Source organism: Lampetra planeri, chromosome 57 (genome assembly GCF_965212315.1).
Source record: "Lampetra planeri chromosome 57, kcLamPlan1.2.h2, whole genome shotgun sequence".
NCBI lineage: Eukaryota > Metazoa > Chordata > Hyperoartia > Petromyzontiformes > Petromyzontidae > Lampetra > Lampetra planeri.
The window spans coordinates 1,316,500-1,340,216 of NC_136163.1; the positions used below are offsets into that span (position 1 = coordinate 1,316,500).

At 59.7% G+C, this 23,717-nt stretch overlaps 1 protein-coding gene across 1 annotated transcript in view; it reads left to right on the plus strand.

The window, feature by feature from the left end:
- The window catches only part of MAP3K4 (mitogen-activated protein kinase kinase kinase 4), an 85,099-nt gene that overhangs the window by 47,215 nt on the left and 14,167 nt on the right, over positions 1 to 23,717 (plus strand). The window contains exons 3-17 of the mRNA XM_078618316.1: positions 1,600 to 2,939; positions 6,151 to 6,450; positions 6,749 to 6,752; positions 6,836 to 7,155; positions 11,138 to 11,446; positions 12,226 to 12,375; positions 13,656 to 13,813; positions 14,680 to 14,796; positions 16,467 to 16,566; positions 17,555 to 17,638; positions 18,571 to 19,218; positions 19,510 to 19,731; positions 20,829 to 20,978; positions 21,428 to 21,589; positions 22,147 to 22,280. Of these exons, the coding sequence (XP_078474442.1) occupies positions 1,600 to 2,939; positions 6,151 to 6,450; positions 6,749 to 6,752; positions 6,836 to 7,155; positions 11,138 to 11,446; positions 12,226 to 12,375; positions 13,656 to 13,813; positions 14,680 to 14,796; positions 16,467 to 16,566; positions 17,555 to 17,638; positions 18,571 to 19,218; positions 19,510 to 19,731; positions 20,829 to 20,978; positions 21,428 to 21,589; positions 22,147 to 22,280 (4,198 nt within the window). The remainder of the gene's footprint in view (positions 1 to 1,599; positions 2,940 to 6,150; positions 6,451 to 6,748; positions 6,753 to 6,835; positions 7,156 to 11,137; positions 11,447 to 12,225; positions 12,376 to 13,655; positions 13,814 to 14,679; positions 14,797 to 16,466; positions 16,567 to 17,554; positions 17,639 to 18,570; positions 19,219 to 19,509; positions 19,732 to 20,828; positions 20,979 to 21,427; positions 21,590 to 22,146; positions 22,281 to 23,717) is intronic.

The window sequence follows — 23,717 nt, forward strand, 5'->3', positions numbered from 1 at the left end:
GGATGTCGGACGCAGCTCCCCCCCCCCCACCCAAACTTTTGCTTTTAAAGGTCACGGCGGTGAACGCGACCCTCCTAGGCTGCGCTAGGAGCGGGATCTGGAGGTGCTGTTTGGTCTACTCTTCCCCGATGTCCACACTTTACGCCGCCACGCATGACCTGCCGAACGGATGTTGTTGCTTACTCTTTGGTGATTGCTTGTGTGGCGATCCAAACGTCGCGATCTATTATTTTTTCTACCTACGTGACTTTACCGAAAGAACCAAAGAGTATGGATTCCTGCAGTCACGAAAGCTTCAAATCAAGATTGGATGTTGCTTACTCTTACCGCTGGGTGGACAGTGGTGGGAGGGGGGGGGTGGGGGGGAAGGGCGACAGGGGGAGTGGGGCCCCGGCGACCCGGCTTCGATTCCCACTGGCGGCCAACACCGGCGACGATTATCTGAACCGGTCCCGGGCCTCTCCTGGGTTGGCTCGGCCTCAAATGAGTACGTGGTGCGTTGTGTAAACACCGCCGGGCGTGGTGCAGGCCACTCACCTCTTCGTGTGCCACAACGCCGGCCTTAAATATGTGTTCGTTAACAGCTCCCAGCCCCAACAGTCTGTTCAAGGCTACACGGGGGAGGTGGGTGGGGGGGTCTTTGTCTCTATGAGTGCGAGTGGAGCGTGCGAGCCATCGCACCGCGGCGGCCTCGATGCATCGCCGGGACCACGTGGGGCACCGCGTGACCCCGTGGAGCAAAGGACGAGAAAACTAGAAACGGAATCTTTACCAGGTAAGGGCCTAGAAGTGACCTGGCTGTCCCAAACGATGGCTCCGACGAAGTGGCTCATCGCGTGGGAATCAATCGCAGCCAAAACACCCTAACGCGTGACGTCGATTCTAAATGCGGAGTGGAAAAACCGGAGGACTCCCGAGTTCTTATGGGTGAGATGGCGTGAGTAGGAATGTGTCGTTCGCCCAGCACCACCCGACACCGCGGGTTGTAAGGTTGGTCGCGTAGACAAAACGTGTCAGTTAGTGACTCCTTCAGCACCGGCGTGTTGTTTATGTACGTTGAGCTTCTTTCGCAGCGTACGTTGCCAACCGCGCGAATCGGAGTGCTCATTGGATTCCTCCAGTGTAAGTAAATGATTCTGATTCTGGCTTTTGCGTTCAATTGGACTGGGTGGTGGTGGTGGTGTGGGGGCTGCCGTAGCTTCACAGACTGCAACATTCCCTTCTCAACCAACATCGCTGCGATTGCGTTCGGCAGGGCCACCCCCTCATGGGATTTTGTCGAATTGCATTGGACCGCCGTTGAAGTGCCACTGGTCACCGTGCGACGAGGGTTCATCTCGCCGCGTTTGAATGTCGCTGTCCAGTTCGCCGCGGCCCGTGGCCGCGCCGGGCTCCGTGAATGGTCTTCACTCTCGCCACCGACGTTGGCCGCGTTCGGGAGTCGAACTCAAGTCATTGGACAGCTGCGGGACCCGTTCCAGTTGTCGCTCCTCCGCAGGCCGTCGACGCGGCCAGAAATCGACAAATCCTTCCCCTCCCCCACTAACCCCGTGCTTCTCCTCCCCCCCCCCCTGCCCCCCCCCCCCGGCGTGCTCGCAGGCAAGGGCACGATGAGCCCCTCGCCGGCGCAGGACTTTGGCGGGCGGCGCCGGTTCCCGTCGGGCGAGCGCGACGACCCCGGCGCCGGCTACGAGCTCAAGAAGAAGCAGCTGTCCATGGCGCGCAGCGTGGATCGCGACCGCAAGCAGCTGGGCCACGGTGACCTCGAACGCGACCCGGGGTCGGCGTCCTCGCCGGCGCCTCCGCAAGCGCCGGCGCCGCCCGGCCCGGCCAACATCCCCAACGTGGACCTGCCCAAGCCGTTCCTGTCGCTGGGCTCGAGCAAGCTGGCGGCGCCGCGCCCCAGCCTCGTGCTGCGCCCGCAGCGCCAGAGCTCGCGCACCGACATGCCGGCCGACCGCCTGCGCTTCTTCGAGACGCTCAAGCTGCTGCTGATGCTCAACAAGCGCAAGGAGAAGGACCCAGTGACGCCGGGGCGCCTGCCCGGGACCTCGCCCGCCGGCGCGGGCCTCGCGGGCGCCGCGGGCCTCCTGTCGGGCGCGCCGTCGTCCGCCACGTCGTCCGCCGGCGGGCCGCAGCTGCTGTGGCAGAACCAGTGGAACGAGCTGATCTGGCTGGAGCTGCAGGCCTGGCACGCCAACCGCAGCATGACGGAGCAGGACATGTACCTGTACACGGCGCGGCACGCCATCCCCGAGGTCATGCAGGACGTGCTGCACTTCCGCGTCGCGCTCCGACACGTGTCGTGCCGACCGCCGCCTCCGGCCTTCCGCCCGGCGGCGGCGGCGGCGGTGGCGCCGGGCGGCGGCGGCGTCGCGGTGGAGGAGGAGGGCTTATCGGCGGCCCGCGGCCAAAGCTTGCCGGAGACGGGGGCGGGTCGCGCGGACACCAAGGCAGAGGCGCGGTTGGCGATGGCGCAGAGCGGCGACGCCGCGTCGGGGAGGCGGCAGCAGCAGCAGCAGCAGCGAGGGACCTGGACAAAGGCCGCGACGGAACGCGGCGCCGATGACGGCGGCGGACTCGGAAGCGACGCGGGAATTTCGCAATCGGCGCCGGGCCGACTCGCGGCCCCGCCGGCGGCCGCCGGTGACGGCGAGGGAACGGAGGCGGCGGCGGAGACGGCGCCGGCGCGGCGGCGCCGCGAGTCGCCGCCGCCGCTCGTGAGCGAAGCGGAGGAGCGGCCGCAACCTCCGCCGCAGCCGCCGCCGCCGCCGTTGCCGAAACCGCCGCCGGCGTCGTTATCGGCCTCGCCGCCGCCGCCGGCGCCGCACCCCGTCTGTAGTCTGCACCACGGTGCGGGCGACCGGCCGCGCTGCTCGCTCGGGTTCCGGCTCATCGAGCCCGCCCACCTGGAGCTGCAGAAGGAGGCGTGCCAGCAGGTGAGCGGGTTCCCCGTGCCAGGCGCAGTTCACCCGTGACGCATACATATACATAAACACGCACGCACATGGTGCATCTAGCAGCGGTCATTCCCCCCCCCCACCACCAAGCCCCCTACCCCTACCGGCAGACTGGTGCCAGATTTCAGGCCGGCTGCCGAGTCGCACGGCACAGGGACAGCTGTCGCTGGGGGTGTCCCTCCGATTGTTTGAAGATGAGATGCGGAAAGACGTCTGTTTGGCGAGTAAGCCCTTGTTGTTAAGTCGGCACACGCGGGGCTCCGGCCTTGCCGAGTTATCCAATGTTCCCAATGATGTTCAGTGCTACACCCCAGTGCCTCCTGCCCCAATGCATTTTTTTCTTCCAAATTTGTTTTCCAAACTCGTCACGCACCTTAATTTCCCAATTTCGAATTATCAGATGCCGAAACAATGAGGTTTTACTGTGTGTCTAACTTGTTTTGCACCGTACGTAGCCAACCGCGCTAATCTTTTGGTATGAATTTCAAGACTCTGTTTCCAATCAGGTTTTGTGCAGTAGGGAGATGGGCGATGTTTGTCTACCTCACTGGGCACTCTTTTGAGGCTGAGTCGACCTAGGGGGAGAACATGCAAACTCCATACACAAGGACACAGATCCCCCTGTAGCCTGAACAGACTGTTGGGGCAAGTGCTGCTAGCAAGCACCGATGAAGGCCGGCACGGCACACGAGGGGGTGGGTGGCCTTTGTCTCCCCAGTGGCGATGTTTACTACACGCCGCACCAGGTCATTTGAGGCTGAGTCGACCTAGGGGAGGCCCAGCACCGATTTAGATAGTAGTCACTGGTGTCTCACTCACTCTAGAGAACAGGGGGAGATCATACAAACTACACTCACTCTCTACAGAACAGGGGGAGATCATACAAACTCCACTCACTCTCTACAGAACGGATGGAGATCATACAAACTCCACTCACTCTGTACAGAACAGAGGGAGATCATACAAACTCCACTTACTCACTCTGTAGAAGAGGGGGAGATCACACAAACTCCACTCACTCACTCTGTAGAACAGGGGGAGATCATACAAACTCCACTCACTCACTCTGTAGAACAGGGGGAGATCATACAAACTCCACTCACTTTCTACAGAACGGGGGGAGATCACACAAACTCCACTCACTCTCTACAGAACGGGGGGAGATCATACAAACTCCACTCACTTTCTACAGAACGGGGGGAGATCATACAAACTCCACTCACTCTGCAGAACAGAGGGAGATCATACAAACTCCACTCACTCACTGTAGAACAGGGGGAGATCATACAAACTCCACTCACTCTCTGTAGAACAGGGAGAGATCATACAAACTCCACTCACTCTCTACAGAACAGGGGGAGATCATACAAACTCCACTCACTCTGCAGAACAGAGGGAGATCATACAAACTCCACTCACTCACTGTAGAACAGGGGGAGATCATACAAACTCCACTCACTCTCTACAGAACGGGGAGATCATACAAACTCCACTCTGTAGAACAGGGGGAGATCATACAAACTCCACTCACTCACTGTAGAACAGGGGGAGATCATACAAACTCCACTCACTCTCTACAGAACGGGGAGATCATACAAACTCCACTCACTCTGTAGAACAGGGGGAGATCATACAAACTCCACTCACTCACTGTAGAACAGGGGGAGATCATACAAACTCCACTCACTCTCTACAGAACGGGGAGATCATACAAACTCCACTCACTCACTGTAGAACAGGGGGAGATCATACACACTCCACTCACTCACTCTGTATAACAGGGGGAGATCATACAAACTCCACTCACTCACTCTCTACAGAACAGGGGGAGATCATACAAACTCCACTCACTCTGCAGAACAGAGGGAGATCATACAAACTCCACTCACTCACTGTAGAACAGGGGGAGATCATACAAACTCCACTCACTCTCTTCAGAACGGGGAGATCATACAAACTCCACTCACTCACTCTGTATAACAGGGGGAGATCACACAAACTCCACTCACTCACTCTGTAGAACAGGGGGAGATCACACAAACTCCACTCACTCACTCTGTAGAACAGGGGGAGATCATTCAAACTCCACTCACTCACTCTACAGAACGGGGGGGAGATCATATAAACTCCACTCACTCACTCTGTAGAACAGGGGGAGATCATACAAAATCCACTCACTCTACAGAACGGGGGGAGATCATACACACTCCACTCACTTTTTACAGAACGGGGGGAGATCATACAAACTCCACTCACTCTCTGTAGAACAGGGAGAGATCATACAAACTCCACTCATTCTCTACAGAACAGAGGGAGATCACACAAACTCCACTCACTCTCTACAGAACAGGGAGAGATCATACAAACTCCACTCACTCTACAGAACAGAGGGGAGATCACACAAACTCCACTCACTCTCTACAGAACAGAGGGGAGATCACACAAACTCCACTCACTCACTCTGTAGAACAGGGGGAGAACACACAAACTCCACTCACTCTCTACAGAACAGGGGGAGATCACACAAACTCCACTCACTCTCTACAGAACAGGGGGAGATCACACTAACTCCACTCACTCACTCTGTAGAACAGGGGGAGATCACACAAACTCCACTCACTCTCTACAGAACAGGGGGAGATCACACAAACTCCACTCACTCTCTACAGAACAGGGGGAGATCACACAAACTTCACTCACTCTCTACAGAACAGGGGGAGATCACACTAACTCCACTCACTCACTCTGTAGAACAGGGGGAGATCACACAAACTCCACTCACTCACTCTGTAGAACAGGGGGAGATCACACAAACTCCACTCACTCACTCTGTAGAACAGGGGGAGATCACACAAACTCCACTCACTCACTCTGTAGAACAGGGGGAGATCACACAAACTCCACTCACTCACTCTCTACAGAACAGGGGGAGATCATACAAACTCCACTCACTCTCTACAGAACAGGGGGGGATCACACAAACTCCACTCACTCTACAGAACAGGGGGAGGAACAGACAATACATTCACTGAAAGTGGCTTCCGAGTGGGGAATCCAACCCAGGGCCTTTCGGCCGCAAGGCAGCGGACGTCACCGCCGCGCCACGCTCCCCGCCGGCGCCCGCACGCAACCGCGGGACAATCGCGCGTGACGTCCGTGCCGCCCGTGCCGCCCCCCCCGCCTCCGCCAGGTGAAGGCCCTGCTGGAGCAGCTGGACTCGCTGGAGGCGCTGTTCCCTTCGCTGCACGCGCTGCAGCGCGAGTTCCCGCGCTACGCCGCCGCCGACTTCCAGCGGCGCGTCAAGGCGCTGTGCCTGTGGCTGAACGTGACGCGCGACCTCAACCACAAGCTGGGCCTCATGGGAACCATCCTGGCCATCCGCGACGTCCCCGGCATGGAGTGGCCCGTCTTCGAGGTCACGTCGCCGCACTGGGCCTCCGGAGGGGGGGGGGGCCGCCCGTCACTCCGCGTCGGGCGACGGGGGAGCCTCGTCCGGCTCAGAGACTGACGATGAGGACGAGGAGGAGGAGGACGAGATGGTGGTGGTGGTGGAAGAGGAGGAGGTGGATGGCGATGTGGCGACTCGGGGAGGAGGTGAGCGGTGTTGCCGCCCCCCACCCACCCCCCTGCACCCCCCCGACCCTCTCCCCCGCCCCCCCCGCTACCCACCCCCCCACCCCGGTGCGTCGTGGAGTCTCGGCGTCTGTGGTCGCTTGTATTGAAAGCTCGTTTGTTTAGAGCTCCTTTCCGTCTTGAGTGTGTCATCCTTCCCCCGCACCTCCGTTTAGCACGGTTGGCTACGTACTGCGCGGAAGAAGTCCGACATACGTACAGCTACAGAGCAGTCTCTTGTCTCTGCGCTCCGACGCACGCAGCATCGGCAGCGCCCCGCTGCACCGCCGCCGCCGCCACGGCGGGCACGAGGCCGCACGTCCGTTTCCAGGAGTCGTTCTTCCGGGGCGGTCGAGCCGACAGCGAGGGAGAGGAGTCGCCCGGGACCCCGGACACGGAGGGGTCGTCCGAGGGGTCGCGGCCGCCCCCCGCGGCGCGCCACACGGCCATCTACCGCCCCTTCGTGGACAAGGCGCTCAAGCAGATGGGGCTGCGCAAGTTGATCATGCGGCTCCACCGGCTGCTGGACGGCTCGCTCCGCCGCGCCAGGGACGCTCTCATGCCGGAGGTGCACGGCGAGCAGGTGCGTGTGTGTGTGTCTTGTGTGTCTGTGTGCGCGTGTGTGTGTGTGTCATGTGCGTGTGTGTGTGTCTGTGTGAACGTGTGTGTGTGTGTGCGTGTGTGCAGCCCATGGGCTTGTAATTACCAACACGCTCTTCCGGCATCGGCGCATCCACACAACATCATGGATGCATGCCGGGTCCAAGCAAAAACATCTGCTGGACTACATAGTGACGGACCAGCGGATGCGAGCCCATGTCCTTGACACCAGGACCTACCGTGGAGCTGATCTGCCCTCTGACCATCGACTAGTCATCTGTAAGATGCGCCTGCCATTCTTCCACTCCGGTGGTGGGTGTACACCCAGGACCCCATTCCAACCAAAAGTGGCCTGGTCTCAGCTAGCTGATGAAAGTTGCAAGCGAGAATTTCATCATTGCTTGCAGCTGGGGTTGGCATCGTCCCCCACTCCACCTGATGTCGAGGGTAAATGGGCGAGGTTTAAGACTGTGACTCATGCAGCTGCAATGGCTGCTTTGGGTACGCGGTCCAGACCTCCCCAGAAACCCTGGCTGACGGAGGAGGTGTTCAGGTTAATTGAGAAAAAGCGACAGGCCCACTCTCATCGCCTACAGCATCCCACGTCAGAGAATGAGGAGATTTACCGCAGCCTTCGCTCGGAGGTTCGGAGAGCCGTGAGGCGCTGTAAGGATGGGTGGTGGTCGCGGGTTGCTGAGGAGATGGAGTATGCCTCAGTGGCCCGCGATCACAAATCACTATTTAACTCCATCAAAAAAGTAACCTGCAGCGCCACACCTATTACCATCATTAGAGGAAAAAACGGTGATCCAATCTCCGACCCCCAGGAACAGGTTTGCAGATTTGCTGAGCATTTCTGTGAGGTCCTGAGGGAGGGAAAATCTCTCAGCCAGGAAAACATCATGGCACAAAGTGGGGATAACCCTGCTGAGGCTGCGGTGCCTCAAATTTTGGAAGAGGTCACCCCCTGTGAGTGGCTGGCTGAGGTACCATCTGTTGAGGAAGTACTGAGGGCGATCCGGAGTCTGAGACCAGGAAAGGCACCGGGCAGAGATGATCTCCCAAGCGAAATGCTGAGGGAGGGTGGCGTTTGTGCACAGACTGCCCTATATGACATCATAACAACAGTCTGGACCACTGGACGGGTTCCGCAGGACTGGAAGGATGCCCTGGTGGTCCCCCTCTTTAAGAAGGGGGACCGTACCGACTGTAACAACTACAGGGGCATCTCACTCCTCAGTGTGCCGGGTAAGGTCCTGGCAAGGATTATTCAACACACGCTGAGGAGAGGCTTGCGGAGCCCCAATGCGGTTTCAGGAAAGGGCGGTCCTGCACAGATGCCATATTTTCTGTCCGTCTGCTACAGCAGAGGTGTAGGGAATTCCAAAAAGACCTACATCTCTGCTTTATTGACCTGGTCAAGGCCTATGATACCATCAGTAGGACTGGGCTCTGGCTTGTTCTTCGTGCTTTCGGAGTCCCTGACCCTCTGCTCACGATTATTAAGGACCTTCATGATGGTGAGCGGGCCCGGGTAAAACTACGTGGCCGGGAGTCGGAGCCTTTCCCTGTACACCTTGGGGTGCGACAGGGATGTCCTCTGGCTCCCACATTATTTAACATCTATTTCGACTGCGTAGTTCGTGAAGCCTTCAATAGCTGTACCGGGGGAATTTCCATTTGGTACAGATATAATGGGAGGCTGATCGACGCCCGGGTGCGATCAAGGGATGGCTCCCTATTGGTCAACCACGTTATGTATGCCGATGATTTGGTAATAGCTGCTCATTCAGAAGAGGAGTTGGAGACGCTGCTGCTGAGACTGGAGCGTGCCACTAAGAGGTGGGGCCTTACCATCAGCCGCACCAAAACTAAGCACCTGCCTGGGTATTTTGTACCATCGGACACTCCACCCCCACAACTCCCAATTGGTGATGGGGCAGTTGTGGAGAGAGTGGAGAGTTTCCCATACCTGGGCAGTGTGCTTATGACCGGCTCCAGTTTATCAGCAGAGGTCTCACTCCGAATCAGTCGAGCGGCAATATCTTTTCATCGGTTGCGTAACGCTGTGTGGAAGCTACCTGGTCTGTCGCTCCGCACGAAGCTTCAGGTCTTTTCGGCCACGGTCATTCCCTCCCTTCTCTACGCTTGCGAAACGTGGACCCCCCTAGTGGAGCATCTTCGCCGGTTGGAAACATTTAGGCTGGCCTGCCTACGATCCATCCTGGGTTTAACCAGGCTGGATTGTGTGAGGAGCTCACAAGTCCTTGAAAGATCTGGGCAAAGTCCCATCAGTGAGCTCCTCCGGCAGGCAAGGCTGCGTTGGCTGGGTCATGTAGCCCGCATGCCCAGCCACCGCATGCCTAAGCAGCTTTTGTTCGGCCGGATCGAGGGGGCTAAACGGGCGCGGCACGGGCTAGAGAAGAGATGGAGTGATGTGGTACAGGAGGACGTGGAGCTGAGTGGACTTGCCGATGACTGGTACCAGCGGTGTCAAGATCGGCCTCAGTGGAGGAGGCTCGTGAAGGACGCTACTGGGCAGTTGGAGGCAGTCGCCCTCCAACAACAACGGAGGGCGGAGGAGCGACGCTCACAACAACGAGCGGAGCGCCGGGTGGCTAAAGCACAGCAAGTTGGCACAGTAGGGGGCACAGGTGGTGCATCAGTCAGTCATCTCGGTCATCTCGGTCAGTCGACCCGTGGCACCTGGGTCTGCCCCGTGACCTCCTGCCAGCGGGCGTTCGACACTTCACGTGGCCTCAAGGTGCACATGGCCTGGCACAAGCGTCGTGGTGACGTCACCGCCACTTAGTGGCGAATGGCGGTTGTTGTTGTTGTTGTGTCTCTGTCTCCGTGTGTATGTGTCTTTGTTTATGTGCGTGTGTGTGTCTGTGTGTGTGTGTCTATGTGCGCGTGTGTGTGTCTGTGTGCGTGTGTGTGTGTGTCTATGTGCGTGTGTGTGGGTCTGTGTGCGTGTGTTTGTCTGTGTGCGTGTGTGTCTCTGTCTCCGTGTGTGTCTTTGTCTATGTGCATGTGTGTGTCTGTGCGTGTGTGTGTGTCTATGTGCGCGTGTGTGTCTATGTGCGTGTGTGTGTGTCTCTGTGCCCATGTGTGTGTGTCTCTGTGCCCGTGTGTGTGTGTCTCTGTGCCCGTGTGTGTGTATCTGTGTGCTTGTGTGTGTGTCTGTGTGCGTGTGTCTACGTGCGTGTGTGTGTGTGTCTATGTGCGTGTGTACGTGTGTTTTGCATCTATGTGTGTGTGTGTCGTCTGCTTGTGTGTGTGTCTATGTGCATATGTGTGGGTGTGTCTATGTGCGGGTGTTTCTTTGTGCATGTGTGTATATACGTGCGTGTCTCCGTGTGAGTGTGCGTGTGTTTCTGTGTGTGAGTGTGCGTGTGTATCTATGTGTGTGCTTGTATCTGTGCGTGTGTTCGGTAGTGGAGAGGTTAGCACGCTGCGCTATGAATCCGGCGACCCGAGTTCGATTCCCGCTCACGACTAACACCACAGTGACGATAATTTGAACTGGTCCTGGGCCTCCTCTAGGTCAACTCGGCCTCAAATAAGTACCTCGTCCAAAGGTGGCCAGGCGTGGTGCTGGCCAACCACCCCTTTGTGTGCCACAGTGCCGGCAACTCGCTAACAGCGCTTGCCTCAACAGTCCACCGTGTAGCCTTCACAGACTGGCGGGGAAAGTGCTGTTAGCGAGTCGCACCTCTGAAGGCCCAGTGGGGTGGTTAGCACCACGCTCGGCCGCCTTTGTCTCCCCAATAGTGATGATTGGACACTGCACCAGGTACTCGTTTGAGGCTGAGTCGACCGACACACCTGCTCACCGACCAACCCACACACGTACCCACCCACACACCCTCCTACCGACCCGGCCACCAACCCGGCGAACCACCCACCCAGCCAGGACGACCTTGACCCAGCGGCGGATAGACCATGGCCGCCGTGTCCCACAGGACAGTGAGCTGGCGCTGGGCGGCAGCCCCCAGGACTACCTCCCCGAGCTGCTGGAGCGGCTCACCCTGCAGGAGTGCGCCGCTGCCCCTCCGGGCGAGGGGGGGGAGGGGGAGGAGGGGGAGGAGGGGGATGGGGGAGGGGAGGCCGGGCGCCAGCTGCTGGCCGAGCTGGAGCGCATGGGCCTGCCGTCGTTCCGGCCCGCGTATCTCGTGCTGTGCCGCATCCTCCTCAACGTCGTCCACGAGTGCCTCAAGCTGCGCCTCGAGCAGAGGCCCGCGGGCGAGCCCTCGCTGCTCAGCGTCAAGCAGGTGCACGCTCGCACGCACGCGCGCGTGTGTGTGTGTGTGTGTGCCCGTGCGTGTGTGAGTGTGCCCTGCGTGTGTGTGTCCGTGCGTGTGTTTGTGTGTGTGTGTGCCCGTGCGCGCGTGTATGTGTGCCCGTGCGCGCGTGTATGTGTGCCCGCGCGCGCGTGTATGTGTGCCCGCGCGCGTGTGTGTGTGCCCATGCGCGTGTGTGTGTGTGCCCGCGCGCGTGTGTGTGCCCGTGTGTGTGTGTGCCCGTGGGGAGCGGTGGTGTAGCGGTTAGCGCTACGCTGCGCTATGAACCCGGCGACACGGGTTCGATTCCCGCTCACGGCCAATATCAGTGACGATTATCTGAACCGGTCCCAGGCCTCCCCTAGGTCGACTCAGCCTCAAATGAGTACCTGGTGCGATGTGCAAACATCACGACTAGGGGGACAAAGGCGGTCGGGCGTGGTGCTGGCCACCCACCCCCTCGTGTACCGTTCCGGCCTTCGTAGGTGCTCGCTAACAGCACTTGCCTCTACAGTCTGTTAAGGCTATACGGGGGATCTTTGTCTTTGTGTGCCCGCGCGCGTGTGTGCGTTGGCCGGGCGTGGCGCTTGCCACAACATCCCGTGGTGCGCCGTGAAAATGTTGACAAGTGCTGCTCGCCAACAGCACCTGCCCCCCACAGCCTGTTGAAGGCCCCATTTGGGGACGCGCGTCTCTCCGTGCGTCTCTCCGTGCGTCTCTCCGTGCGTCTCTCCGTGCGTCTCTCCGTGCGCGTGCGTGTGCGTGTGCAGCTCGTGCGAGAGTGCAAGGAGGTGATCAAGGGCGGCCTCATCGTGAAGCAGTACTACCAGCTGATGACGCACTCGGTGCTCGAGGGGGAGCAGCCCGAGCCCGAGCAGGACATCGACGAGTTCGAGGACGACCTCCAGAAGATGCTCACCGTGAGAGCGTCGACAACAACACCACCACCATCACCACCACCATCACCACCACCACCATCACCACCACCACTATCACCACCATCACCACCATCACCACCATCACCACCACTATCACCGTGAGGGCGTCGACAACAACACCACCACCACCATCACCACCATCACCACCATCACTACCACCATCACCACCATCACCACCACCACCATCACCACCACCACTATCACCACCATCACCACCATCACCACCACTATCACCACCATCACCACCATCACCACCACCATCACCGTGAGAGCGCGAGCGTCGACAACAACAACGCCACCGCCTCCACTGCTGTCAACACCACCACCACCACTATCCCCGCTACCACTATCACCACCACCACTATCAACACCGCTATCACCACCACCGCTGTCACTACCACCACTACCACCACCATTTAAATCACCACTGTCATCAACACCACTATTACCACCACCACTGCCACCATCGCCACCACCACTATCAACACCACTCTGACCCCCACCACCACCGCCACCACAACCACCACAACCACCTACAAGCGAAGCGGAGTCGCCAGGTCGTCTCGCGCAGAGGACAGCCCGGCCCTGCTTGGCCCCGGGGCAGGTTTTGGCACCGAGTGAGGCCGGCAGCGCACCACGGTGCCGTCACGGCTCGGCTCGCATGGACCAGTGGAAAAGGGACGTGAGCGTGTGTGCGTGTGTGTGTGTGTGCGTGTGTGCGTGTGTGCGTGTGTGCACGTGTCTGTGTGTCCGCAAGTTGGTACAGTAGGGGGGCACAGGTGGTGCATCTTTCGGTCATCTCAGTCAGTCGACCCATGGCATCTGTTTATGTCCCGTGACCTCCTGCCAAGTGCAAGTTGTGACACTTCACGTGGCCTTAAAGAGCAGCTGGCCTGGCACAAGCGCCGTGGTGACGTCACCGCCACTTAGTGGCGGATGGCGGCGGTTCTTGTTGTCTGCATGGAGTGTAGCAGGTAGTGCGCTGCGCCACTTACCCGGCCAGCCGAGTTCGATTCTCTCTCACGGCCACCAACACCAGTGACGATTATCTCAACCTGCTCCTGGTTCTCCCCGACGTCGACTCAGCCTCAAACGAGCCTCAAACATCGCAACTCGCATCGCGTCTGGCCGGCCAGACGTGATTGCTGGCCACCCACCCCCTGGTGCGACATGCCTGGGCCTCCGTAGGTGGTGCTACTCGCTCGCGGCACTTTCCCCAACAGTCGGTGAAGGCTATACGGGGGACCTTTGTCTCTATGCAGGTGTACTACGAGTACATCCAGAGCTGGATCAGCATGCTGCAGCACCTGCCCCAGGCCTCGTATGGCCTCAAGAACCTGCTGGAGGAGGAGTGGGGCTTCAGCAAGCAGGTGGTGCCACTCGTGCGCGGGGGAGAGGCGCAGGCCGGCACCCTCTTCTGGTGCGGCATTCACCTACCCCCTCACCCACACGCTCACCCACCCGCTCGCTCACCCGCTCACCCACCCTCTCACCCACCCGCTCACCCACCCACTCACCCACCCGCTCACCCACCCGCTCGCCCACCCGCTCGCTCACCCACCTGCTCACCCACCTGCGTGCCCACCCACTCACCCACCCGCTCGCCCACCCTCTCACCCACCCGCTCACCCACCCACCCGCTCACCCACCCGCTCACCCACCCGCCCACCCACCCGCTCACCCACCCGCTCACCCACCCGCTCACCAACCCGCTCACCTACCTGCACGCCCACCCACTCACCTACCCGCGCGCCCACCCGCTCGGCTAATCCATCACCTACCCCCTCACCTACCCCCTCACCCACCCTCTCACCCACCTGCTCACCCACCCGCTCGCTCACCCACCCACTCACCCGCTCGCCCACCCACTGGCCCACCCGCTCGCTCACCCACTCACCCACTCACCCACCCGCTCGCTCACTCACCCACCCACCCACCCGCTGGCCCACCCGCTCACCCACCCGCTCACCAACCCGCTCACCTACCTGCGCGCCCACCCACTCACCTACCCGCGCGCCCACCCGCTCGGCTAATCCATCACCTACCCCCTCACCCACCCTCTCACCCACCTGCTCACCCACCCGCTCGCTCACCCACCCACTCACCCACTGGCCCACCCGCTCGCTCACCCTCTCACCCTCTCACCCACCCACCCGCTCGCTCACCCACCCACTCACCCGCTCGCCCACCCACTGGCCCACCCTCTCACCCACCCACCCGCTGGCCCACCCCGTGGTGTTGACGTGGGCCCGCGTCGACGTCCGTTCCCCGCTCTCGTCGCCGCAGTGACATCGCTCGCGAGCTGCTGCAGTCCACGGGCGACTTCCTGCGCCACGGGGCGCGCCGCCTGTGCTCGGAGCTGCACGTGAGCCCCAACGACAGCGTGCAGTCCGACGGCATCCGGTCAGCCACACCGCCAATATCTCTCTGTCTCTCGTGTGTGTGTGTTACTCTGTGTGTATGTGTGTGTACTGTGTGTGTACTGTGTGTGTGTACTGTGTGTTACTCTGTGTGTGTACTGTGTGTGTGTACTGTGTGTGTGTGTTACTCTGTGTGTGTGTGTACTGTGTGTGTACTGTGTGTGTGTACTGTGTGTGTACTGTGTGTACTGTATGTGTACTGTGTGTGTACTGTGTGTGTGTGTGTACTGTGTGTGTACTTTGCTCCGAGCTGCACAGCGTGTAGTCCGACGGCATCCGGTCAGCCACACCGCCAATATCTCTCTGTCTCTCGTGTGTGTGTGTTACTCTGTGTGTGTTACTCTGTGTGTGTGTGTGTACTGTGTGTGTGACTGTGTGTACTGTGTGTACTGTGTGTGTGACTCTAGTGGGGAGCGGTAGTGTAGTGGTTAACGCGCTGCGCTATGAACCTGGCGACCCGGGTTCGATTCCCGCTCACGGCCAACACCAGTGACGATTATCTGAACAGGTCCTGGGCCTCCCCTAGGTCGACTCAGCCTTAAATGAGTACCTGGTGCGGTGTGTAAGCATCGCCACTGGGGAGACAAAGGCGGTAGGGCGTGGTGCTAGCCACCCACCCCCTCGTGTACCGTTCCGGCCTTCATAGGTGCTCGCTAACAGCACTTGCCCCTACAGTCTGTTAAGGCTATATGGGGGATCTTTTTTCATCTTTGTGTGACTCTATGTGTGTTACTCTGTGTGTGATACTCTGTGTGTGTTACTCTGTGTGTGATACTCTGTGTGTGTGTTACTCTGTGTGTGATACTCTGTGTGTGTGTTACTCTGTGTGTGTTACTCTGTGTGTGTTACTCTGTGTGTGTTACTCTGTGTGTGATACTCTGTGTGTGTTACTCTGTGTGTGATACTCTGTGTGTGTTACTCTGTGTGTGATACTCTGTGTGTGTGTTACTCTATATGTGTTACTCTGTGTGTGTTACTCTGTGTGTGTTACTCTGTGTGTGATACTCTGTGTGTGTTACTCTGTGTGTGATACTCTGTGTGTGTGTTACTCTGTGTGTGATACTCTGTGTGTGTGTTACTCTATATGTGTTACTCTGTGTGTGTTACTCTGTGTGTGTTACTCTGTGTGTGTCTCTCCCTGCGTGTGTGTGTGTGTCTCACCCTGTGTGTGTGTCACTCCCCTCTCTCTGTGTGTGTGTCTCACCCTGTGTGTGTGTCACTCCCCTCTCCCTGTGTGTGTGTGTGTCTCTTCCTGCGTGTGTGTGTGTGTCTCTCCCTGTGTGTGTATCACTCCCCTCTCCCTGTGTGTGTGTGTGTCTCTTCCTGCGTGTGTGTGTGTGTCTCACCCTGTGTGTGTGTCACTCCCCTCTCTGTGTGTGTGTGTCTCACCCTGTGTGTGTGTCACTCCCCTCTCCCTGCGTGTGTGTGTGTGTCTCTCCCTGCGTGTGTGTCTCACCCTGTGTGTGTATCATTCCCCTCTCCCTGCGTGTGTGTGTCTCTTCCTGCGTGTGTGTGTGTCTCACCCTGTGTGTGTCTCACTCCCCTCCCTCTGCGTGTGTGTGTGTGTCTCTGCCCGCGTCACGTGTCTGTGTCTCTCCCCACGTCACGCGTGTCTCCCCGGCATCGTCTCCCCGGGTGTGGCCTGCGCTGCAGGCGCTCCGTGATCGAGACGTGCCGAGCCGTGAAGGAGCTCTTCCACGAGGCGCGCGAGCGAGCCTCCAAGGCTCTCGGCTTCGCCAAGATGCTCAAGAAGGTCCCGCCGCTCACTCCTCTCTGTGCTGCCACCTTGCCGTGACGTAGGCGCGCCCCGGCGTGCGCTCCGTGAGAGCCTGGAGTGCGCGTGGGAGTCAGCCTGGGGGAGACAAAGGCGGCCGGGGGTGCTGCTGGCCACCCACCCCTCTTTTGCGCGCCTTTTTGGCCTTGACAGGCGTTCGCAAAACGGCACTTGTCCCAAAAGTTTGTGAAGGCCACACGAGGGATATTTGTCTTTGTGCACGTGAGTGCGTCCGTCCGGGTGTCAATGGGAGTGCCAAGCGCGTGTGTCTGGTGACGACGTGTGTGGGTGTGCACGTGCAGAGTGAGCGCAGCGCTGAGCGCTGCGCTTCGCAAAGATCCAGGCCTCCCGGGGTTCGATTCCCGCTCACGGCCAACACCGGTGACGAATATCTGAACCGGCCCTGGGCCTCCCCTAGTTCGACTCAGCCTCAAATGAGAACCTGGTGCGGTGTGTAAACATCGCCACTGGGGAGACAAAGGCGGCCGGGCGTGGTGTTGGCCACCCACCCCCTCGTGTGCCGTGCCGACCTTCATAGGTGCTCGCTAACAGCGCTTGCCCCAAAAGTCTATTAAGGCTACACGGGGGATCTTTGTCTTTGTGTTCTGGCCATTTGTTAAAAAGAGCTTCATAGTTCGTAAGATTCCTACAGGATAGATACAGATTCTGATTCTGTGTGTGTCTGTGTGTGTATGTGTGTCTGTGTGTGTTTGTGTGTGTCTGTGTTTGTGTGTCTGTGTGTGTCTGTGTGTGCATGTTTGTCTGTGTGTGTGTGTGTCTGTGTGTGTATGTGTGTGTCTGTGTGTGTCTGTCTGTGTGTGTGTGTGTCTGTGTGTCTGTGTGTGTATGTGTGTGTCTGTGTGTGTGTCTGTGTGTCTGTGTGTCTGTGTGTCTGTGTGTGTCTGTGTGTCTGTGTGTGTCTGTGTGTCTGTGTGTGTCTGTGTGTGTCTGTGTGTCTGTGCGTCAGGATCTGGGCCTGGCTGCCGAGTTTGTTTTATCGTCGTCGGTGGATGAGCTGCTCCATCTCCTGGCGACGAGCGGCCACGTCAAGGTACGCGGCACAGCCAGCCCTCGCCACACACGTGGCACGCTGACCCACACGCGAGCTCACCCACACACCCTCACCCACACACCCTCACACACCCACACACACACACACCCTCACCCACACACCCACACACACCCACACACACACACACCCTCACCCACACACCCACACACACCCACACACACACACACCCTCACCCACACACACACACACCCTCACACACCCTCACCCACACACCCACACACACACACCCTCACACACCCTCACCCACACACCCTCACACACACACCCTCACACACCCTCACCCACACACCCTCACACACACACCATCACACACCCACACACACACACACCCTCACCCACACACCCTCACCCACACACACACACCCTCACACACCCACACACACACACACCCTCACACACACACCCACACACACCCTCACCCACACACACCCTCACCCACACACCCTCACCCACACACACAAGCTCACCCACACACACCCATACACACACACACACGAGCTCACCCACACGCCCTCACCCATACACGAGCTCACCCACACACGAGCTCACCCCACACCCTCACCCACACACGCACGCTCACCTCCACACTGTCACCCGCACGCATTCACACACGCGCTCCCACACGTGCTCACCTACCTGTCCTACATACACATCATGTAAACAAACCAGCCACCCACACTCAAGTTCACCACGCCACGCCGACACAATGCACCACTCGGCGCACGCCACCCCCACAACGCACCAGCCACCCCACACCCAGCAGGAGCCCAGCGGTGCCAGCTCGGCGCTTTCCGCTTCCCCCGAGCTTCCTGCTACACCTCTACCGCCCCCCGTAGCGGTTTCCACTTTATCGGGGATCCTCAGCGCAGTGTGACCGTGCGCTCCCCCCCACCCTTCTCGCGCTCCCGCAGGTGCTGCTGGAGGACCTGGAGCCCGTGCAGGTGTTCGTGCCGGCGCCGCTCGGCGAGCACCGGCCGCTGGTGCTGCAGCTGCTCAGCGCCGCCTGCGGGCGCGACTGCTCGGGTCTGGAGGGCCCCGCGGCCGCCGGCGGCTACCTGCTGCTGCTGCGGCCGCGGGGCGGGGCGGGCGGTGCCGCCGGCTGCCGACACCACCGTCACCACGGGCACCACGAGCAGCAGCAGCAGGAGCAGCAGCAGGAGCAGCAGCAGGAGCAGCCCGGACGTGGAAATGGCAGCGGCGCTGTGGAGGAGCCCGGCGCAAGCGGAGAGGACTTTCTGGCCACGTACGACGAGGGCGACGAGGGCGGTGATGGTGGCGGCGGTGGCGTTGGTGGCGGTGACGGTGGTGACGGTGGTGACGGCGGCGTTGGTGGCGGTTGCGAGGAGGAACGACGAGACCGGGGTGAAGAGGCGAGAAGCCTCGAGGAGGAGAGGAGACGGTGGAGAGAAGAGGGCGACCGGACGGAAAAGGGGATGAGACTCGGCGAAGAAGCGAGGACGAGGAGGAGGGAAGAGCGGAGCGCCGTGGGTGAGGAGGGGAGCGCCGTGGGTGAGGAGGGGAGCGCCGTGGGTGAGGAGGGGAGCGCCGTGGGTGAGGAGGGGAGCGCCGTGGGTGAGGAGGGGAGCGCCGTGGGTGAGGAGGGGAGCGCCGTGGGTGAGGAGGGGAGCGCCGTGGGTGAGGAGGGGAGCGCCGTGGGTGAGGAGGGGAGCGCCGTGGGCGAGGAGGGGAGCGCCGTGGGTGAGGAGGGGAGCGCCGTGGGTGGAGAGGGGAGCGCCGTGGGTGAGGAGGGGAGCGCCGTGGGTGAGGAGGGGAGCGCCGTGGGTGGAGAGGGGAGCGCCGTGGGTGAGGAGGGGAGCGCCGTGGGTGAGGAGGGGAGCGCTGTGGGTGGAGAGGGGAGCGCCGTGGGTGAGGAGGGGAGCGCTGTGGGTGAGGAGGGGAGCACCGTGGGTGAGGAGGGGAGCGTCGTGGAGGAGCCGAGCGGCGTGGGACCCCGGGGCGGCGAGGCCGGGGGGGCCGGGGGGTGCGGGGGAAGCGGCCGAGCGGAGTGGTGCGGCCGGACGATGAGGGTCAGCCTCACCACGGAGACCATCAACACGCTGCAGGACGTGCAGGTGAGAGGCTCACGGCCGCAGCAGCGACAGCTCTGTCGTCGCCGCCGTCGTCATCGTCGCTCTCCGTTGGTTCGTGCCCGCGATAGCCTCTCGTTGGTTGCTGCCTTATTACCACCGCTGTCACCACCTCCACGACCACCTCCACGACTATGACCTCCGACCTATGACCTCCGATCTCTGACCTCCGATCTCTGACCTCCGACCTCCGACCTCTGTCCACCCAACAGCGGGATAATACAAATGGGCTCACGGATGGGTTCACCACAGTCTGTGATTGGCAGGTTTTTCGTGTAAATTTTGACTTGAAGCTTTCGTGACTGCAGGAATTCATATTCTTTGGGTCTTTCGGTAAAGCCACGTAGATAGAAAAATTTCACGACGTTTCGATCGCAACACAAGCAAATCTAGCGGGAGAGAAAGAATATGTTGTTCCTGCCTCAGTAGCTCTCCCACTATATTTTTTCACCTGTTGACGATTGCTTGTGTTGCGATCGAAACGCCGTGATATTTTTCATCACTTTATTTTTATTCTTTATATTTACGTGAACCATAGAATAGGTTTTTCGTGTGATTGGCGGGGTAAAGTGTGGGTGACTCCCCCCACCTCTTCCAACAGCCCGGCATGTGTCTGGGACCTTTTTGCCAGGATCAAAATGATGAAAAAGACAGAATAGGCTGCTACCCTTTTCTGGCAATAAAACATGAGCTGTGTTACGATGCTCAAGAGCCAAATAACGCACCTATTGCGAGGAATCAAGTCTGCATGCTTGTGGCAAAACATGCAAGCGAACATGCGTCTGTTAACATCGTTGGCATTGTCTTTGAAACTGATTGGCCTACACCAGAGACCACCTGCTTCATGGCCTTGTGTCACCACCCGAGTTAGGCCAGAGAACGCCAAAATGCGAACAGTAGGTAGAAACAAAAATAATCGATCACGACGTTTCGATTGCAACACAAGCAATCGTCATCAGGTGGGACAACCACAGCAAGGAAACTGACCTCGTGACCCGACCTCTCGACCCGACCTCGCGACCCGACCTCGCGACCCCTGACCTCGCGACCCCTGACCGCGTGCGGTGCGGGACCCCCCCCAGGTGTGCAGCCTGCTGCTGGTGGCGCTGCACTCGGGCGTGCTGCAGGAGCAGCGCAAGGCGTTCCAGCGCGTCGCCTGCTACGCCGTGCGGCTGCACAGCGAGCAGACGTCCACACGGCCCGCCATCGCGCACGCCCTGGAGGCGCTCAAGGCAGGTCGCGCGACACGTCCGTCCGGGCGTGGAAGAGTAGACCAAACAAATACCTCTCGCGGGGGGAGGCCCCTTGCGACGGCGGTGGCGTGAGCGAGCGGCTGCGGGGGCTGCGCATTTACCCGTGGGGAGCCGTGCACGGTGACCGCACTGCTACCAATCACGTGGCCTGTACAAAGCGGCAAGTCGCCAGAGTAATAATGAAGGATGATGATAGGAATACTCGTGTTTATTTTGTGCTGCGCCCTTCACAGAAGCGAACCTCGCGAAGCGCTGCACGATCGAAACCAGAATAAAATTGCTGACGCTTTATACGTGTAAAAGGGCCGGCGAGCGAAGATCGGATGTTGAGATGAGAAGTACAAACAGCGATGACGGTCACGGAGTCTCTGATGTTGTTGCGCCGCCCCTCACCATCGCTGCGCACCCTCGTGCCCGTTGCCGCGCAGGTGGAAGCCCTGGGCTTGTGCGACACGATCAGCGGCTCCATCGAGGAGGTGAACGCACGCTTCGTGCAGGAGGCCGAGGGCGACATGGAGGAGGTGGAGCGCTACAGCATGCAGCAGTACTACAAGGAGACCATGATACAGGCGTTCAACTTCGGATTTGAGGTGCGCGGCGGCAGCGGGACGGAGCGGGGCGTGGGTACGGTTGCCACCGTGCGTTTGCACGCGTGCGTGCGTGTTGTGTTGTGTTCGCACGCGCGTGTGCGCATTGTGTTGTTGACACACATGCGGTGACGGCCGGGGCGGCCTGCCGGATTGGAACCACCGAGCGCTGCCGCTCGGCCGAGTCGAGCACGCGACGGGACACGCGTGTGCCCACGTGCCCACGTGCCCACGTGCCCACGTGCCCACGTGCCCACGTGCGGTTGCGGTGACAAAGGCGGCCGGGCGTGGTGCTGGCTACCCACACCCGCACGTGTTGCCGTGCCGACCTTCATAGGTGCTACTCGCTAACGGCACTTGCCCCAGCGGTCTGTTTAGAGGGATTCTTTGTCTTTGTGTCTTCTTGTGCATGTGCATGCATGTGGGTTGGCACTAAACTAATACACTCGACAACACAACCACCGACCCACTCGCCTGAATACACTCTCCAACACTCACTCTCTCCACTCTCTCACCCGGCTCTCTCCCGCGTGCCCCCCCCCCCCCATACCACCCCCCAGTACCACAAGGAGGTGGTGCGGCTCATGTCGGGCGAGTCGCGGCAACGCGTGGGCGACCACTTCATCAGCTTCGCCCGCAAGTGGATGGAGTACGTGCTGAGCAAGTGTGAGAGCGGACGAGGCACGCGGCCCAGGTACTCACCCGCTCGCCTGCTCGCCCACTCGCTTGCCCATTTACTTGCCCACTCACTCACTCGCTCGCCCGCACAGTCGTTCGCCCACTCGCTCACTCACTCACTCACTCACTCGCCCACTCGCTCACTCGCTCGCCCGCACAGTCGTTCGCCCACTCGCTCGCTCACTCACTCACTCATCTGCCCGCTCGCTCACTCGCTCGCCTGCCCGCTCACTCGCTCGCCCGCCCACCTGACACAGCACCACATATTTACATGCAGGAAGCTTGAGAGCCGATATTCTCAACCAACTGCCTGACCCGAGAGACAAGACGCGCTGCATCGCTGTCCGTCGTGTGCTTCTGTAGTTTTGGCGCGTCCCTTTCCCCGTCTGTCCGTGTCACCGTCCGTGCCAGTTTGCCAGACTGTCTTCCTGCCTGGTGCGTCCGCCCGTGCGTGGTGTGTGCGTGCGCGTGTGATGAGAGAGCCGTGACAACGAGCGAGCGACCGCGTTCCTGCGAACCGGTTTTCGCGCGGCGATGGGAGGCCCCCGCGGTCCCCCGCGTCGCCCACGTTGGCTCGTGATGGCTTTGCCCGTCGTTGAATCCGCGCGACGTTTTGCGACGACCTCTGTTGACGCTCTTATGTGACGCGCCGGATCGAGGGGGGAGCGGCGCTTGTGGCACGAGCTACCGCTGCCGACCGCGCGGCCGGTGGTCGTACCGAGGTGAGGAGCCGCGCTTGTGTAAGGTGGTGCCGACCGCGGCTTAGCTGTCCAATCACAAGCCTGACCCTTCCCTCTGTCCGTCCGTGCCTCCGTCTTGTCCGTCTTGTATTGTTATCAGGGCTTAATTTCTCACGGAAAATTTTCGCAGGTCACTGGATGACTGCATTCGGTTATATATGCTGGATGTGGTGGTGTGCCAGGCGCGGATATATTTTCCGTACCGCTGGTATTAACGTGAAACTAAACCACTCAACTATTTTTATTTTACCAACGAAGGCCCACTGAGCCACGTAGCTCTTTTTCAGAAGTCACCTGGCCACAAATGATAGCTCAACTTAGTGGCTTATCAACTGGGAATGTACAGCAGCCGAGCACATTGATTCTGAATGTGGAGGGAAAAACTGGAGGACCCGGAGGAAAATCCACGTGACCACGGGAAGAGAGAGAGAGACACGCAAATTCTAAATATATGCAGGTGTCGGGGTCGCGATCGTACCCGCGACCTCCTGTATACCAGGCGAGGCAGGTAACATCTCCTAGCCACCGAGATGTCATCTGATGTTAGGTAACCGGTAGCCGCAGCCACAGCGAGTGAGATGATGAACGTGGTGATCCGGCGATGTTCAATATTTTGGCGGACAGACCCGGCCGCGAAATTAAGCCCTGATTGTGGTCATGTGATCTCGACCATTCTGCGCAATTGGTCGTAACCGCGTCTTGTGGTCGGGTTG